This window comes from Colias philodice, chromosome 5 (genome assembly GCF_061535455.1).
Source record: "Colias philodice isolate Cphi_HAF_F1 chromosome 5, ilColPhil1 Martin Lab GWU primary, whole genome shotgun sequence".
Lineage (NCBI taxonomy): Eukaryota > Metazoa > Arthropoda > Insecta > Lepidoptera > Pieridae > Colias > Colias philodice.
The window spans coordinates 11,042,140-11,061,486 of NC_143090.1; the positions used below are offsets into that span (position 1 = coordinate 11,042,140).

Sequence of the window (19,347 nt, forward strand, 5' to 3'; positions counted from 1 at the left end):
ATGTACTACCTTTTAATAATTGCTTGATTGCAACCATAGTTTAAACATTACTTCAACTTTATTACTCTATCTGACGCTTTAACAAATGGTTTAATAATGGAAAACTTAAATTTAAAATGCGATATCAAGCTCATATAGGTAATATCCAAAACTATTCAAGCAATGTACTTTACGTTTAAATATATTGTAAAACATATTATATAATATTATTTAAATATATTGTATTATATATTGTAAAACGAACTTTACACTTCTGCATTACACAATATCCAAAAATGCGCATTGATTTAACACAATAATGTTTAATTTCAGAATCATATCGCACGATACGATGAGTCTGCAGAGTATGACGTCACTCGGCAGGATCGGCAGGATACTCAGCGGGGCTGCGGAGTCGCATCGTAAGTATACATCATAATATATAATAAATCTCGTGTCACAATGTTTGTCCTCAATGGACTCCTAAACCACTTAACCGATTATAATAAAATTCGCACACCATGTGCAGTTCGATCCAACTTGAGAGATAGAATAGGTTTTATCCCGGAAATCCCACGGGAAAGGGAACTATGCGGGGTTTTCTCTGAAAACGCGGGCGAAGCCGCGGGTGGAAAGTTTATATAAGAAATAATTAATTTTTAATGTCCTATAGGTTATATTTTTAATTGGTATTCCAAAAAACAAGGAAGTAAACATATTTTTTGTGTTGTTATTTCCTGATGGATAAGCGTTTCAGAATATTAGATACTTTTAACTATAGACATTTATTACACTTGTTTAGTTAGCATTTATGTAAATTTTGAAATAATATAATAAATATCCTGTTATATTTATATTTTATATTATAAACCGGAAATGGTCAACAAAACAGTTATAACTTCACAAATAAATTAAATATTTTCATCATGAGTACTATTTGTGAATGAATGTTTATTTATATTATGTATGTGTGAGTTAAATAGTAATATTGTTCATGTATTATTATTTAATTTGTAGCAAACATAAGAGAGAACATTCCAGCACCTTCTGCATCATCACGAGAACCTTCCACGATATCTGACGACCCTTTGAATACAGACAGAACTCAGAATGGTAAGGCATACTTTTATTTAGTAGTTTAGGTATATAAACAGACGGACAGTTCCTTTTTCATGTAAAATATGTTTATGTTATTAAAAATCTTATTTTATTATTGGTAGAGAGACTATATTTTAACGCAAATGTTGTTTTATTATTGATTTTAATTAACCATTAAATAAAAAATTAATGTGAGTAGTATCGTCTAGCGGCTAACGGTGCATTTACATCAATCGAGCGAATGCTCATTCTAAACCCACTGTCATTATTTTAGTGTAAACACGCGTAGCATTTTTCGTTGTTCTAAGTGGGTTCGAAAAGATTCTATGCAATGTTCTAATACTGAACAACACTGAATACGAGTTTTCGTTTACACGTAAAGATCACAAAAGAATGCTCTTGTTCTAGCTCTATGTTCGTTTGATGTTAATGCACCGTAATACAAAACTGAAAATATTCTGTGTCATTATGTTTTATTGTTCACAGTGCTAGCAATGGCTGAACCAGACGTAATAGCGAGTACAAAAGCAAACAGTCTGAAACAGAGATCCGGGGGAACGGCCATAGTAGCTGTGAGCCATACCCATTTGCCAGGACCTGTTGCACCGCCCAGGAAGAAGAAACGCAGTTAGTAATTGTTTAATATTATTTATTAAAAAATAATACAATGTCAAAATTTTGTGAAATTTTGTAAATCTATTATTTTGATAGTTACTTTTGTCGATTTATAAGCACCTTTCCATGGTAAGGTGCTTATAAATCAATAAAAGCTTCGCCTGGGTTAGAATTTTTCTACATTTTAAGAACTATTCTAATCCGGGCTTGACAAAAACCAGCAATTCGTCAATCATTAGAGTCCGCTCAACCGTTCTAGAGTTATAAGTGATATAACATACACGACTTTTTTATATAAATGTCACTGTAATATTATAAACTAACGGTATTTACAAACTTACGGTTACATATATAATATTTTTTAACAATACCTTCCATTGATTCACAGATAAGTTGCTACTATTAATTAATGAATAATTAATGAATAATTCCGCAGACAAGTTGCACGGCTCGCAAACGCTATCAACAGCAGACGGTGACGACGTAAGCGTGTGCTCGCAGCCCGTACACACTACACGCAAACCGCATCTTGACTCGCTTAGAGTGGAGGTACCAACTACACTAAAGTGTAGTATATATAAATATTTAACATTTTAATAACTCAGGCCCCGGAACCACAGACACAATAGAAAATCTGGAAGAAATCGCTATTTAGCGATAAGGCCGCCGTTTGTTACAATGTATCCTAGATTAAGTCTCAATTTGTAATTTTTAAGAGCAATAAAGTAATAAATAAATAAATAAATAAAATCTATTGTGTCTGGGACCGATCGGGCCGCTTGGGACTCAATGGGTTAAAAGACTATGCACTATATGCCTATTTACTAGTATGTTTAGCCTTAGGGCGCTTGTGCACTACAAGGAATTTTACTGTCCGGCATTCCGATTTTTTACTGTCCGGTTTGGCATGAAAAAACCGATGAATTGGCTTGTGCACCTGTCCGTCTTTACTCGGATCAGTCATCAGTGCGGTACAGTTCAAGGAAGTTTGGCGGTATAATGCTATCATAAATGATTGTTTTTGCATTTTACAAGAAACGAGTAAAAAATATTATAGAATATGAAATATTATATTACTTCGTTATAACTTATAATAAAAAGTAAAGTTCTGTAAGAGATTTAAAATGCATGTTTCACTTATTTATTTTAATCGGTGACGAGGAGCTAAAGCTATTCCCACTTGAACTTTAACTTACTAACACTTACATAATAATTATAGGTCAATGTATATAAAAATAACAATCCCGACATTTCAAATCACATTGCCAGCTAAAAGAAAGTAAAACTAGAGCTTGCTTTCAATTGGCATATGCAAAAAGTAAAATACAAGCAAGTGGCCATTCGAAAACAATTATACCTACAGACTCGTAGACACAAAAAACCATCCGGAAAAGGGAAAAGTGAAATGTCGGACAGTAAAATTACGTATAGTCCACAAGCTAGTATTTAGATTAGATTTAGATTAATGGCGTGCCATACCGGACCGTAAAAAATCGGAATGCTGGACAGTAATATTCCTTGTAGTGCACAAGCGCCCTAGAATATAATTTATCCGAAAATAGATTTTTTTTTCTTTTTTTTTTCTTTTGGATATAGTGTTTTTGGTAATTATTGCTATAAGTTGTGGTACTTTTCGTGATATTTTCATTTTTACAAGCGTATTATAAGGTACATGTATATTTTTGATTTAGTGCGCTTAAAAATTATTGTGACGTCAGAGTATACAACTACGTTATTTTATCATATAATATAAATTTACATGACCCTTTTCAGAAATAGTTCATGAATATAATATATATTATAATGAAAAAAACATAATAAAAAAAATGTTGTGTGGTTTTATGAAACCACGGTAAAAGTGAAACTTAGGCACAAAACTATCGTATTTGTACGATTATTATCGTACGGTTCCGAACACTGCTTTATACCTACTCGGCAGCCGACCGTCACGCGACATGCGCTACACAGACCAAAAAGTTTGAGACGATGTAATAAAAGTTTCACTTTAATAAACATTGCACACAGGCGGCTCAAGTAAGCACATTGAGTCAAAGCATGGCCCTGCCCAGCCCAGCGAGTACTATCGAATCGTTAACGAGAGAGTTTCAAGATTCACTGGAACTATCACATTCTAAATATGGTGAGTACTTGATGTGAAAAATAAATATCGCTTGAAAATTTATTGTTTTGAGGTAATCCTCATTTTTTTGCGCCATTGATCAGAAATTGTTAATCTCTTTCTAAGGACTATCATCCAAGTTGCATTACTCGTATCGCATTTTAAGTATAAAATCCACATTGTCCTCAGGACAATAAAATAAATACTAAATATCGTACGAAAGGTCCTTTAACTAAAAACTGGGCTAAAATAATGTGGGTTTATGATTGTTTGAATCACAACTTATTGTTGACTTATTGTTAAAGTAATATTAAATATTATGATAACTTTTGCAGCAAGCGACATGTCCCTGGGCGACACGTGGTCGTCTCCCCAGGCGCCGCCCGCACGCACACACACGCAGCCGCAGCACACACACACGCAAGCCCAGCACACACACACGCAGCAACAGCATACACACACGCAACCGCACGCACACACGCACACGCACGCTGATCTTAGTGCGGTTAATGGTGAGTTTTAGTGTGAGGTAAAAAAAAGTAGTGAGAAGGAATGGAAGAAAAGATGGTATGAGGTTTATAGATATTGTATTTATATTAGTGGTCAATTTTTTTCTATGGCTGAAACTTTTTATTTACATCCACAAGTAATTCAAGCTAGCTATCTATTATATTCTATAGCTTTCCTTGCTACCTGTTGTATTTGAGTGTTTTGAGTGTTGAATTTTTTTCTCTCGTTATTTTCCATTGACAAAATATGTTTCATTCACGTTAGACGAAGTGAAGAAGTATTAGTTTACTAATAAAAATCATTTCTTAAGTTATTTATAGTTGTTAAATTACAAATTTACAGGCGAATGCGGTCGCAACGAAGAAACACGTGCGGGTACGCGTATGCATAGTGGTACTGCAAGTCTGGGATCTACTACTCGGTACATACATCTTAATATGTATATACATATAAATCTCGTGTCACAATGTTTGTCCTCAATGGACTCCTAAACCACTTAACCGATTATAATAAAATTCGCACACCATGTGCAGTTCGATCCAACTTGAGAGATGGGTTAGTTTATACATGTAGGTACCACGGGCGAAGCCGGGGCGGACCGCTAGTAATCATATAAATATTTATAATATTATGTTTGATGTGTCAAACTACCTGTTTGATTGCATTGATATCCTTAATGGATGAATCGATTTGTTTCTTGAGGAGGCTCTCAGGTATTACTGGTGGAAATAAATCAGAACAAAAACTATTTAATGTCAATTTTCTATTTAATAACCATCGTCGCGAATCATTTTCGCTATTTATTTCACAGAACACACAGGTAAAAAACATCAATATTTTACTAGCTGTTACTTGTGTTCGTCCGTTCGTGTTGATTTGTTGGAATATTGCTACATACAGGGTGTAATCGTTAAATGTGCACAAGCGATTATTCCATAACTATTGCAGATATCAAAAAACTTTAAATTGATATCGAAAGTACTTAAGCTTATGAGTAAAATGGCCATAATAATTTTTTTTAAATAAAACGAGAAATATCCAAAAATGTTACATTAAATGCTCCCATACATTTGATTTCCCATATATTTTGTATTCATAGCAGATTTTCGAAGTGACGTCCTCATTATGCAATACAATGAGGAGCTCTATTTACAGTTTTTAAATGAATTTCCCTTCAAATTTGCTAAGTTATTAAAGCAGAAAACCAAAAAAAGCAAAAAAAGCTAAAATCTTTCATATTAAATGTACATGGGATATTCACATCTCATACTAAATGTATGGGAGGGTTTAAAGATATTTTCTTTAGATATTTTTCGTTTTATTTTTAAAATTTTATTATAGCCATTTTACTCATTAGGTTAAGTACTATCGATATCAGTTTAAAGTTTTTTGTTATATGTAATAGTTACGGAATAATCGCCTGTGCACACTTAACGAATTCACCCTGTATATGTATCTCATGTGCAGGCGGGGCGAAGGCGCCCGCGCGCGGCGGCGCTCCGCCGGCGACTCGCCCGCGGAGGGCGACGTGGGGGGCGAAGGGCTACGGGCGCGCTGTGCGTCCGGCCGGCAGCTCTCCGACATCGAGATACTGGAGCAGGTCACCGTGCTCAATCTGGATACTGGTGCGTCACACGATATGGTATCTTAGTAGCTTATAATATGCGAAAGTTTGTAAGTTTCTTACTTTTTCATGTGAAGACAGTTGATTGGTTTGGTAAGAAATATGGTCCAGAGATAAGTGCATTTATATTTTAGATTAGCTTCTTTCTCGAAATCCACGCGAGTGAAGTTGCGGGTAACCCATAAGTATATTTCATCGTTAATTAGGTTTATGGATCGTTTTTGAATCATGGTATTTTGAACTGGTCGAACATTAACAATATTCACTGATCCACATATTTTGTGACTTACAATTCAAAACAGTAAGGAAGTTCTGTACTTAGCAATCGCAAAAAAAAAATAAACAAAAGTCATAATCCTTACCATTCACTACATAACTGGCCGCACGCACCAATAATAATAATAAAAGTTTTAACAACAAACCTCCTTTATCCTATTAATATTATAAATGCGAAAGTTTGTGAAGATGGGTGTATGTATATGTGTATGTTTGTTTCTCTTTCACGCAAATACTACTGCACCGATTACAATGAAATTTATCACACATATAGAGGGTAACTTGGATTAACACATATGATAGGTTTTACCCCGGAAATCCTACGAGAACGGGAACTATGCCGATTTTTCTTTGAAAACGCGGGCGAAGCCGCGGGCGGAAAGCTGGTATCTTATATTGGATAGTGATTGTTCCTTTATATTTGTATCCCACAACTGGCCGCACACAACTTTCACTAAGAAAAAAAAATTAAAAAAAAGCGCAACTGGCCAGTGCACAGGTGTATTGCAGGTGAGCGCGTGCCGCTCAGCGTCGCCGAGCACAAGCTGCCGCAGTGCATCAACCCGCTCAGCTTGCACATTATGCGACTGACTTCGGAGTATATCGGGAGACCGGCTGATGACGAACATAATAGGTGAGTTACACACACAGGACACTAAAGTGCGATACACACACACATCAAAATACACTACATAATATAACAATTAGGGCAATACACTACGACATTGGGGAAAAGAGCTTATTTGTACATAAAAGGCCGGCAAAGCACCTGCAACACTTCTAGTGTTACAAGTGTTTATGGGCGGTGGTGACCACTTAACATCAGATGGCCCACCTGCCTCTTTGCTTGCTCTGACATAAAAAAAAATACACTATACATTGCAATTAAGTGTAATACACTATGAATGATGCTAAAGGCCCATACACACACACACACTACAGAAACACATGCCACTTTAGGAGAATACACTATACATGACACTTAAAGCAATACACAACACATTACATTAAAGGATCATACACACACATTGAAAAAGGACTACACTAAACGAAATACACAATTGCATGAAATCTACACTAGTATTTCACTTCTTATAGGTTTTATTAAGAATTAGCACCATTTATAAATAACATATTTACATTTTAGTCTTCAAGCTCGATATCAAATCTAGAAATAATAACATCTTAATTAATATTTCATTTATAGGAATTATAACTTCTCTTATAGGTACATATATCAGCACGCTTTAATAACCCTTATGTTACTAACAATAGTAAAATAACACCTTGCACGTTTTATGTACCTATGCATTGCATTAACACTACTAATACCTCTAATATCATAACAAATAGCAACTTATTATTAGTTGTTAAAAGTATACAGCATGTTACGAAATAGTTTTAGATCCAAGTGTTAGTAATTTTACAATGTTTTAATTCTAGGATATATCAAATGATCGCAGCTTGTAAAGTTTTTAATGTCACGAACTCTGGACGAAATGTGCCCGATTTAATTGACTACGTATGTTTATGTATATCCACTTAATGTTATTACGTATGTACCATCAATAATCCTACAAAATTTACTTTTCACCTAAATCTCATTTAAATAGGCACAGTTGCCTTAAAACCTAAAAAATACAAAATAAAACAGACAACTTACTACTATACCTTAAAATAATTTTTGTTGTTATCTTTTAGAATTTGATCCTGTTTCTATTCTATCTATTATTATTTTGAAAACAAGTTCTTTATAGAGTCATAAAACTTCCCTTAAAGTCTGCATTTCCACCGGCGATGTACGAGGCGTAGCATCGCGAGGGATGTGCTTTTAAAGAACCAATCATATTATCGCTTCATTTAGCGTTGAAGCGACACTTATTAAATTAATCCTTCACTATGCATCCTCGTACATCTAGTGGAAAAGCAACCCAAAAGAACATAACGATATAACGAAATAAATAGCTCCTTATTTAATTTTGTTCAATCACGACTTATCCATAAGTTAAAGATTTAGATACCCCATTTACAAAAAAATACAATAAAGCAAATACAATAGTTGAGTGTCTTCAAGAAGAGAGTGTACCTCCATCTTAAAAAGTCGACAACGCATCTGCAGAAGCCTCTGTAGATGAATATGGGCGGTGAACTCGCTTACGATCAGGCGCTCCACGAGCCCGTTTGCCCACTCTCTGATATTAAAAAAAAAAACAAATCTACCCTCATATAAATAAAAATGTGTGCATGTACTAGTGTACACACGTAAGATGTGAAACTTCTTTATGACCTTATTTTTCAAAAAATAATTTACTATATATGCAACTTTACATAAATGCGTCGAATCACGCGTGGTAGGGATAAGAGAGAGATGGCGCGTAACGGAAAAATGTCACGCGTAACGAAAAAATGTTACACCAAATTTTTTTCCAACCCCGATAAAGAAGTTTCACTTCAAAAAACAAATGTACCCTCATGTAAAAAAATGTATGCGTGTACTAGAGTATACACGTAAGAAGTGAAACTTCTTAAGACCTTACAAATGTCACGAGTATGGCGTAACGCAAAAATGTTACACTAAATTTTTGTCCAACCCCGATAAAGAAGTTTCACTTCAAAAAATACAAAACAGTAACATAACCCGTAGCCTGTCTGGCCGGCGACTATGGAAGCGCTGGTCGATCGCGCACCCCGCCCTGCGCCGCTCGCCCTCCGCCCCGCTGCGACCCGCGCTCTCCTACCTCTCCATTGACACTAGGTTATATACCGACACTATGTCCACTAGACACACAATTGTTGGCAAAAATTGTCCGTAAAAATTAGTCTAAATATGTCAAAGCAACGTATAAAAGATTAATTGGAATTTACATCTTATTTCGTAGAATTAAGGTCCAAAGTCACTCATCATAGAACTTTTTACACATGCGAAAGCGGAGTTTTCTAATAAAATGTCTTTAAAAATGTCCGAGTGACCTTGCATAAAACATTAATTATTATTGGAATTGACACCTTATTCCGTGACAGTAATGTTCAAAGTATATTGTACTATTTGTTGCTAAGGCATAATATGCGTTGACGAAGTTTCCTGTATAAAATGTCGTCAAAAATATGTGACGTTTGTATTGTTACACGCTTATTGTGATAAATACCTTATATCGGGGCAGTAATGTTCAAAATGTATTGTGTCGCTTGGTATAACTCCATCTGATAATCGTGTAGGCGGTGTAGACTTATGGTTCGGACAGTTTTTGAACGCATTGTGAGTCTAGTTGTTTATTGTGCCTCAATGGTTAGACTACACTACGATCCAACTGAGAATGTCGACTAACTCTTACTTCGAATTTAAATATGAAAGTTTTAAAACGTCTGCTGTGACAATATGACACTCTATCCGATTCTTAATTGGATCGCATAGAACACTACTAGCCTACGCCACACAGTAACTATAGCGGTTGTGAACTTGGTGGGTAGTTACTAAAATGTTTATGTAGCTTTGTGGATCACGTTTAGTTGATTTTATTATAACTTTCTGCATTTTAATGACAATGATTTTTCAATAGCAGGTCACTACGATTGGCACATAAGAATTCACGCTTTTTGTAGGTTTGTTTAAAAAGATCCGCAGTTCACAGCCGCTGGGTGTGGAGTCTGTAGTGTGTTCGTTTTATTTTCAATTTGTACGGTGTTTTTCGTATTTGAAAGTCCTCAAGGGTATGCTTTTCTTTGTTCCTGTGTAGCGTATTTTGTCCCCTTTTGACTTGTACAATGTACATAGTAAGAATATGTATAGTGGATGTTGGTGATATTTGTTTGTTATATTTTAATGTATGTATATGGCTTAAAAAATCGCTTTTAGTTTATTTAGCATGGTTATGAAATTGTTGCATGTAAATACCCATTAATTATTAATCACGTAATGTTGTTAGTATTTCTATTTGATTAAAGTAGATGGGATCCTACTTAAATAAAGATGATGAAACCACTGCTCAGAATTATGACTTAGCGTGGAAATCCTAAACTAAAATTAGTATAAAAGTGTTGTACATTATTTCGAAGCTAATTTAAAAAATGGAAACGTGTTTTAAAATCGAATCTTTGTAATAGTATCATGTTGTGATTTGAAATCAAAGACTCATTTAAACATATTTTTTATTGTTAAACAAAGAGGATGGACTGAGCAATAATTCAATAAATATTTTATATCATTTTAGGGAGAGTCAAATCAATGAAGTTTTATTTTTTGTTTATAGTATAACTATAAGTTTATTTTATCCGTCGATTTAGTCAGAAATCCTTGTCTATCAACATTGCTCTGTCCACTTTCTGTCATAATTCAAGATGCAGCTTAAACCATTTCAGGACATTGTGTTGCAAGGCATCTGTTGTTTCTGAGCATTGTATATACCATAAAGCTTCCTTTGCTATAGACACTATACCAGATTTTGATTATAATTATGTGGTTTCCAGGGAAACTGACGAGGAAAGTGAAAGCGTGTGCACGGGAGGCGTTGAGGATGAGACGAAAGAAGCTAAAAGGGAGTCAGTGGATCGACAAACGACGGCTATCAAACGTAAAACTGAAAAGTATGTATAGTTTTTGAATAAGTTTAATTTTAGGGGTCACTTGAATGTTAAGATATGGGGTATTTGAACCACCCAACACAAACCAAACTGGAAATTTAATGTTGTAAAGGAAATAATTCTATTAAAATTCCTTTATCTTTTAATAAGAAAAGACAATTAATAAGATAGTAAAATGTTTTATATTTCGTGCTAAGTATGCTTTTGACCGGAAGAGACTAGTCACTAGAGTAATAAAAACCAATTCAAACATTTTCAACTCGAAAGATGTGAAATTCGAATGAAAAATCTGGAGAATAACGACATACCTATTAAAAATAATGTAATTTTAAAACAAAAAAGGTTATCTAACAAAATTTCACCATTCAGTGTAATTCGAGCCGATCTCGTCAAGTGTCACTCGCACGACAACATAAACATCAGGTGACAGTTTGTTTGGTACATGCTCAGTGTTGCTATATTCTCGCAAACGGCAAATGCTTATAATTAGGTCGATTTAGACCTGATGTTATGCTTATGGTCCAACACTGGCTTGCGATTTTATTGTTGCAAACTAAACTTGGTTTAGACGCACTGACTTTATGGATAGTTAATGTTCCAGAAATATGACTGGAGCACGAGTAATAATAGGATAGATCTAGTCTTTTTAGTATTCATAATATGTTGTAATATTTTGACGTAAAAATAAATAAATTAGAAGAAGTTATTATAGACAATAATATAGATAGCCAACGCAAGTAACGAATAAGGTCAATAGTTATGTAGACAGATAAACATTCTAAAACATACAATACACATTTTCATATTATAGCAATCATGACATATAGGATTATTTGACTTAAACTATCTTCATTTTTTTTTTAAATCACGATTACCATTGCTCCTAAATAGAGTTTAGTTATTGACAATAGAATCCAGCACTAAGTCAATATTTTTTATTTCGATTAAAAGCTATGCTTTTTAACTTAAATTAAATGCCCAATTTGCCATTTTATGGTGAGGTTATCGCTTTAAACATTTTTACCTAGAGAATATTCCAACACAAGTCATGCTTTGTAAATTTTGCTCCAGAAATCGAGATTTTTACTATTACCATTTTGAGTGCGTTTTTTTTATAACTGAATAATTAATACGTTTTGTTTTATTATTAACGACGTTTTTTCTTGTGCTAATTTTAACACCGATCTGGGAATTTGAAATTCTATTGGCTTGAATTGCTTTGAATTTAAAATATCATTTTACATTAACAAAATTCCTTTTCATGTGATCAAATTAAACATTTATCACTTGAAAAGAAAAAAATAAAAGGTCGTTTGAAAATTTGTTTCACCTTTTGAACATCTGAAGGCGAGAACATTGTTTTTAAAAATAGTAAAAAACAAATCATCCACATTGCCCGCAAATAACCTGTTAACATCAAAACACACAACTCCATACTTACGAAATTTTATCATACCATAGGTTAAAGCGGTTCTTCGGTAGCACAGTAAAGAAAACAGTAGATGCTGCTAAATCGTTAGCACAAGAAGTGTCACATGCAAGACATAAAGAAGACGTCGCTGAAATAGCAGATGATGTGCACGGAGAACATAATATTAAACTGAAAGCGTCTAACTCGCACAAGGGACCGTACGACTTTGATGGCTGCGTGCGTTATGTGCAGGTGGATGGCGTTTGATAACTTTAATCATGTATTATTTTTATGTTATTTTGTGTCAATTAACTTCTGAAATGTAGTTCAGTAAATAATTGTTTGTTTGATGATTAAAGTGTAAAGTTGAGTTAGAAGAAGTGATTTGGATGTATAGGATAGTTAGGTGTATTCAAATGTAAAATAGTTGATATAATTATCTAAATAGGGTAGTCATCATTCACAATGAATGCAACGTTAAGTTGAAAGCAACAAATTCGCATAAGGATTGTTAAAAGTTTGAAGGTTGCGTGCGATTTATGCAAATTTTAAGTTAGCATTTGATAACGTTATTGATATAAAATGACGCATATAGTTGAAATAGTGAGCATAATTGGTGTGAGTGTGTAGATAAATAAGGTTGGTCGTCGAATAAGTTGTGTGAAGTGTGAAGTATCTCAGATCAAGTAAAATAAAATAAAATAAATCATGTCGACACCTTGGTGTCCCTCAAGGTTCTTATCTGGGACCTTTACTTTTTTGTTTTATGTTGTTGTTTGTTTTGAAATATGCCTCAATGCGATGATTATTATGTATGTGTCCAGGAGCTGGGCGGGTCGGGCTCGGGGCACGCGGGCGCGGTGTGGTGCTGCAAGTTCAGCGTGTGCGGGCGCCTGCTCGCCACCGCGGGGCAGGACCGGCTGCTGCGGGTGTGGGTCACACGGGACGCCTTCCACATGTTCCAGGTATAAGAAAGACGAACAAACGAAAAAAATATATTTGACAAGACAGCAAAAACACACACAAATAACACAAAACATATCAACAAGAAAAGAAAATTAAGAACAAAAAAGTCCGCAGTACCGCCAAAAGGGAGTTCAGCTTGTGCCAGGCATGAGCCTAGCGCTGGTTTTCAACTAGAACCTATATCTACCTAGAACATATAACTACGCTCAATTAATTCAAACGTCCTTCATTATTTTATGTATGTATTTGATTTTTACTGCATGAATTCTATGTATATTCAGTAAAAAAGAGACATTACAATGAAACTATTAGAATATCTCATAGCAAAACTAAATCCAGTTATAATAGAAAAGTGATATTATATTTCTGACTTATTAAAAGATCAATATACTTCCATCTTTTTCAAATTAGAGCTTCGATTACTAACAACGTTTCAATCTGTTACAGGACATGCGCACAAAATACAACGCGGAACAAAAATCCTCCCCCACCCCGTCCCAAGAGTCCCTCGCGTCCCTCGCCCCGCCCCCCTCCCCGGACCACTCCCCCCCACTGGGTCCCGGCGCCCCCTTCAACCCGAAACCCTTTTGCATCTACTCCGGACATAATTCCGATCTTTTAGATGTCTCCTGGTCTAAGAATTACTTCATCCTGTCCAGTTCTATGGATAAAACGGTCCGTTTATGGCACATTTCGAGGGGCGAGTGTTTGTGCTGTTTCCAACATATTGATTTCGTGACGGCTATCGTCTTTCATCCAAGAGACGATAGGTATTTCCTGTCGGGGAGTCTGGATGGCAAGTTGCGGCTGTGGAATATTCCGGATAAAAAGGTATGTTGAAAATTGGTATTGCTTTTTTGGTGTTCAAATTAAAATATTAAAAGAATGTGTAGTAATGTGTGTTTATAAAATAAACCTTTTAAAACTTGTATTTACATTATGGAAAACAGTTAACTTGTGTAACCTTATTTATATCTTTCTTATACAATCAAATAAATTGAAATTAAAAGGGACAGAAAAATTGTGTGAAAATAATGATCAATTTAGTAGAGCCTTTTTATACTAATGCAGCATTACAATGGGCAAAATGTCGAATTCCATATTCTCAATCGAAAACTCTTTCAGGTGGCAGTTTGGAACGAAGTGGACGGCAAAACGAAACTAATAACAGCGGCTAACTTTTGTCAAAACGGCAAGTTCGCTGTCGTCGGCACTTATGACGGCCGCTGTATATTCTACACCACAGATCAACTCAAATATCACACGCAAATAGACGTTCGTTCCACACGAGGAAAGAATTCCACAGGAAGAAAAATAAGCGGCATCGAACCTATGCCCAACGATGACAAAATCCTCGTCACCTCAAATGACAGTCGTATACGATTGTACGATCTTCGAGACTTGAATTTATCCTGCAAATATAAGGGCTATGTGAATGTGTCGAGCCAAATAAAAGCCTCGTTCTCTCACGATGGGAAATACATAGTTAGCGGGTCAGAAAACCAGTGTATTTATATATGGAAGACGTGTCATGATTACTCCAAATTCACGTCAGTTAGAAGGGACAGGAATGACTTCTGGGAAGGGATAAAAGCCCATAATGCTGTGGTGACTTGTGCGATATTTGCACCCAACCCTGATCATATGATACGCATGATTAATGAAAGGGAAGAGAAACTTAATGCGGGCAAGAGTCAAGAGGAGAAGGAGGAAGTGGTGAGTTTTTTTGGCAGTCTTTCATTGTTATATAACTTCGTTGATGCACATTTATCGTGTTTTTTTGCATATACCTACTTTTAATTTATTATAATGTCATGCTCAAATAGAAAGTTAAGTCTGCTACAATTACTAAAATGAATATACTTTATTTGTGTGTTTGAATATACTAATTATAATATTTAGCCATCTGCAGCATTTAAATTGCCCTTTGACATTATTATAAAATATTTTAAAACTTTATTTGCCTTCGTTGAAACCTTTATACCTGATAAATTGTATTAAATTTTTAAATTCATTTGTAGAATTACTACGTTATTTACCATAGCAATTAATAAATTTTCACAAATTCTAGAAGAGTCCAGAAGGCGGTATGGTGTCCTCCTCCCAGACGGGCCACGTGCTCGTCAGTGCGGACTTCAACGGCGCCATTCGAGTGTTCGTTCACAAGGCGAAGCCCAAACACTCCTCGCTACCAGCCTCTGCGCTTGCTTAGATGTGGAAATAAATGATTTAGAGCATCTTTGTGAAGAAAATATGCCCAAAACACGGCACTGGCATCTTACAAAAAATATTGGGAAATACTTCGTATGACGTATATAATCTATTTATTTTGAGGTATGAATTAAAACAAATAAATTATTTACGAATACACTACCTCTTGACAGTAAATAATAATAGTTTAAAAAAACTAAAAAACACGCTTTTTATAGAAAACCGAACTAAAAAATAGAAAATTTTATAAAATTAGTGTATTGTCATCGGTCCTCAATAAATCTACAAAGTTTGTCAAAATCGCGCCCAAAGAAGTCGGTTACAAACAAACATACAGGTGAAGCTAATATAAAGCGTGTAAAAAAACAATGATTTGCGAATTTTTATAACAGATAAATACTCGCTTAGTGAACAGAGTTTTTTGGGATAAAAACATATCTAACTGCTTCTGTACGTTGTCAATTGTGATGATGACATGAATATGAACACTTTTTAAGGTTTCAAGCAGCGAATAGGACAGAATTATCATAATAGTAACAGTTTATATCGTGCTAGACTCAGGGGTATCAAAATTAAAGTAAAAAATGCTAATGTAAAGAAATTAAGAAAAGATCAATTATTGTTGGTAGGTGTTTTATGTAATAAATTCCCTTTTTATATACTAAAATCGACATTCCGCCAACAATATACATACTTGATGTAATAAAAACTTAAGAAAAAATTGCAACTGACCCGATGTAAAAATGTTACATCGCTTTAGCGCAAAGCGACTAAACGCGATATTAACAATGTTTCTTGAATTGTTTTATGAAATTTGCAATTTAATAAAGTGAGACTATTCTAACCTAAACTTAAATTTGAGATATCTTACCGTGTGCTTGTATGTATGTATAGAGGCGGTGGAAGAATCTAAATAAAGACAAAGAGAAAAGCTAAAAAGATGCAATCAATAATGCTTTCTTTGTAGATCGCTGTTATTCAATTTTTTAAATAAACTTAATATACAGTGACGATTAGAAGAGATAAGAAAATCTAAGAATGTTAAATTCCGAAAAAATGTGTGACTGCCACAATATAGAGACCATTTCGAGATGAATTTAATAATATAAGTATCAATAATAGTAATTGCAGTTAAATTGATAAAAAAAAATAATAAAAATAAACTGATTATAAATCGCCTATGATGTCGAATCAAAAAGATTGAATCGTAAATTTATGTAGTTATTATTATAAATTTGTTACAAAAATGATATTACTCTGTACGCACATGTACAACGGAATTAAATATAGTGGCTATTCTTTAATCGACCAAATTTATAATTTATTGTCACGCTATTGTTATTGTGTTAAAAAAACTTCATGTGTGAATGGTTTACCAAATGATAATTACGAAACTATAAATGTCTGGTTGTAATAGAATATCACTTACTTATAAATATATTATCTTCATTACAACTTACATATTACAAATTATGTCAATAAACTTATGTTAAAAACTATTTAATGATAAACATATTATTCTTAAATCATGTATAATTTATTTTCGTATTTATCAAAAATGTAATAAAGTATATTTTGTATATTTGTTAGGAAGTTATACACCAATTAAATATCTCGTTTATTTTGTATAAGTTCTTGCCTCTAAATATTGTGATTAATAAAATAAGTGTACATTGAATAGTTGTATAGATCGCGATGCCATTGTATTGTATGTTTAACTGGCATTTATCTTTGAAAATAAATGGGTATATAACATGTTCATACGACTTTTATTTCATTTTACCTCACTCCTTAAATACTAAAACTACATACAATTATATATTGTGCCGCATAGAGAATGGCTGTTGAGCTTGTAAATTTTCGATAATTTTACATTTTTCACCTGAAATCATGTTAATTTAAACAATTCTCAATTAAAATAATAATGAGCCATTTTAGTTATCTAAATTTGCAAATAAATTGCTTAAGAAGCGACTTCGTTTAGCCTTTGGGGCATTTCACGCCAAGCGGACACAGATTTCAGGGTCAGGTTTCAGATTTCGGTTATATTTTAGTATGTTACACCTGTATATATCCTCGGTATGTATACGAAAAATTTTTGCATTTAGAAGCTTAGTTTTCAAAATACAGGTCTTTGAAGATGTCAGTAAGCGCGAGGTATGGGGGACTTTGAATGTAATTATCAGTTCAAGAAAAGTAATTTTTAAATAAATTGATGACTGAATAATATACCCCATGAAATAAACTTTTTATGCTCATATTTCGAATTTCGAATTTATATAAAAATTCCTTAGAAAAATAAAAATATATTTTTCTTTGTCATTTTTTACAAACTTTGCGTATTTTTAATTTTTTTAAAGATCATTAAATAAATAGCTTATATTATGCTTAAACTTCATGCAAAGTTCTAGAGTGGTCATCGCAGAAGTTTAGAAGCTACATGTATTATAATGTCGAAGCGCGGCAATATCCCGCGGCAAAATAGGTTTGTAGTGTAGAAATTGGTAAAATAGGAATTTTATTATAAAATCTCACATCTTTACCCATGGTCCGGGAGCCAGCAGCAGATAAAATATTTATTTTTATTTATTTATTTTATGACCAAGTTCCTCTCAAGCGGTAATTAGTAAAATGCATCAAAGTATAGTATTATGAAGCCTCGTGAACGTCAGCTGGAGCTCGGTTGGGGGGAAGAGCGGTTGTAGCCTCCCGTATCAGCTGACGGTTTTTCCACCAAGATACAGCCAGCTGACATATATATTTATCCACAGTTACATATAAGCTATCATCAGGTAAATTTTTGTTTGAGAGGAAATAACGGAAAATAAATTTTTCTTTAAATTTAACTTTCATGTTCGAGACACCAGCTGACGTATAATACACCATGTTGTAACCAGCTGACTATTTTTTTTCGTTGAGATATTGGGTTAGCTACAATTTGACAAATTTTTAGCTGAGAGGAAATGAATGAATGAATGTATTTTTTTTCCTATGTGCGTGGGAGGCTACAACCGCTCACCCCCCCAACCGAGCGCCAGCTGACGTTCACGAGGCTTTATAATACTATACTCTCATGCGTCTGACGAATTATCTCTTGAGAGGAAATAGTTAACCAAATTTGCACCTGGCTCCCTAACCACCATGATCATGAATAAATTTTCACTGGAAAGCTGCAAAAAGGCTTTAGGTACCTTTTTTCCTATTGTGTGTAATAATCTGTGTTACCATGCACGTTCAAATCTCTCACTTATGAAATTAAAATGAAAATAAAACGGTAGAATTTGTGTGAACGCGCTAATTTATAGGGTACCTGCATCTGGACCGATTTCAAACAATTATTTCACTGTAGAATATGTATTAGAATGCTATAGATACCAATAGATAACCATTAACCAGTAGCCTTATAGCCTTAGCACATCTATTGATTCGTCGAACGAACTCGGTTTTCCTTTTACGTTCAAAGAAACTTCTCAGAATTCACAAAACGCATACAATTTTACTGTTTTAATATTTTAGATCAATCTGACGAATTGTCTTGCAGTCTGAATTTCGGGCCAAAGTTTAAAATGATGAATCCGGAACGCACGAATTAAAATTACGCTGTATGCCTGTATAATATCCATTTTAATTTGTTGTAAACAAAATGGATATTATATAGCGTGTTGAATGCTCCCGTTATCCAGCGGGAACATTCCGTCCGATTCTGAGGTAGGGTCATTCTCGATGACATGGTTCCTTAGCATAGTGTATTTTTGAACTTTTTTATAATTCAGTGCCTGCTATATATTCAATTCTAAGACTAAATTATTTTTTACGGATAAGTAAATGTTTTTAATTTTCTATGTAGACTTATGTATGTAGTGTTGGAGTATTCAAACAAAAATGTTGTGCGGTGTCTATTGCAATATGATATTTTGCGCATTCAGAATCGCACCAACAAATAATTTTTACTTATATTTT

At 34.1% G+C, this 19,347-nt stretch overlaps 1 protein-coding gene across 7 annotated transcripts in view; it reads left to right on the forward strand.

Annotated features, from left to right (window-relative positions):
* Positions 1-17,146, forward strand: part of LOC149488639 (WD repeat-containing protein 44) — a 102,598-nt gene extending 85,452 nt beyond the window's left edge. For 2 of the 7 annotated variants that reach the window (XM_089695098.1, XM_089695103.1), the window contains 16 exons: positions 313-401; positions 997-1,092; positions 1,564-1,704; positions 2,129-2,241; positions 3,718-3,832; positions 4,147-4,323; positions 4,664-4,742; positions 5,789-5,946; positions 6,714-6,855; positions 8,866-8,976; positions 10,686-10,802; positions 12,261-12,462; positions 13,035-13,175; positions 13,624-14,007; positions 14,302-14,892; positions 15,248-17,146. In XM_089695098.1, the coding sequence (XP_089551224.1) occupies positions 313-401; positions 997-1,092; positions 1,564-1,704; positions 2,129-2,241; positions 3,718-3,832; positions 4,147-4,323; positions 4,664-4,742; positions 5,789-5,946; positions 6,714-6,855; positions 8,866-8,976; positions 10,686-10,802; positions 12,261-12,462; positions 13,035-13,175; positions 13,624-14,007; positions 14,302-14,892; positions 15,248-15,388 (2,797 nt within the window). In that variant the 3' untranslated portion in view covers positions 15,389-17,146. Of the gene's footprint in view, positions 1-310; positions 402-996; positions 1,093-1,563; positions 1,705-2,128; positions 2,242-3,717; positions 3,833-4,146; positions 4,324-4,663; positions 4,743-5,788; positions 5,947-6,713; positions 6,856-8,865; positions 8,977-10,685; positions 10,803-12,260; positions 12,463-13,034; positions 13,176-13,623; positions 14,008-14,301; positions 14,893-15,247 lie in introns of all 7 variants that reach the window. The other 5 variants (XM_089695100.1, XM_089695104.1, XM_089695099.1 and 2 more) reach the window with 5 other exon arrangements.
* The last annotated feature ends 2,201 nt before the right edge of the window (positions 17,147-19,347 follow it).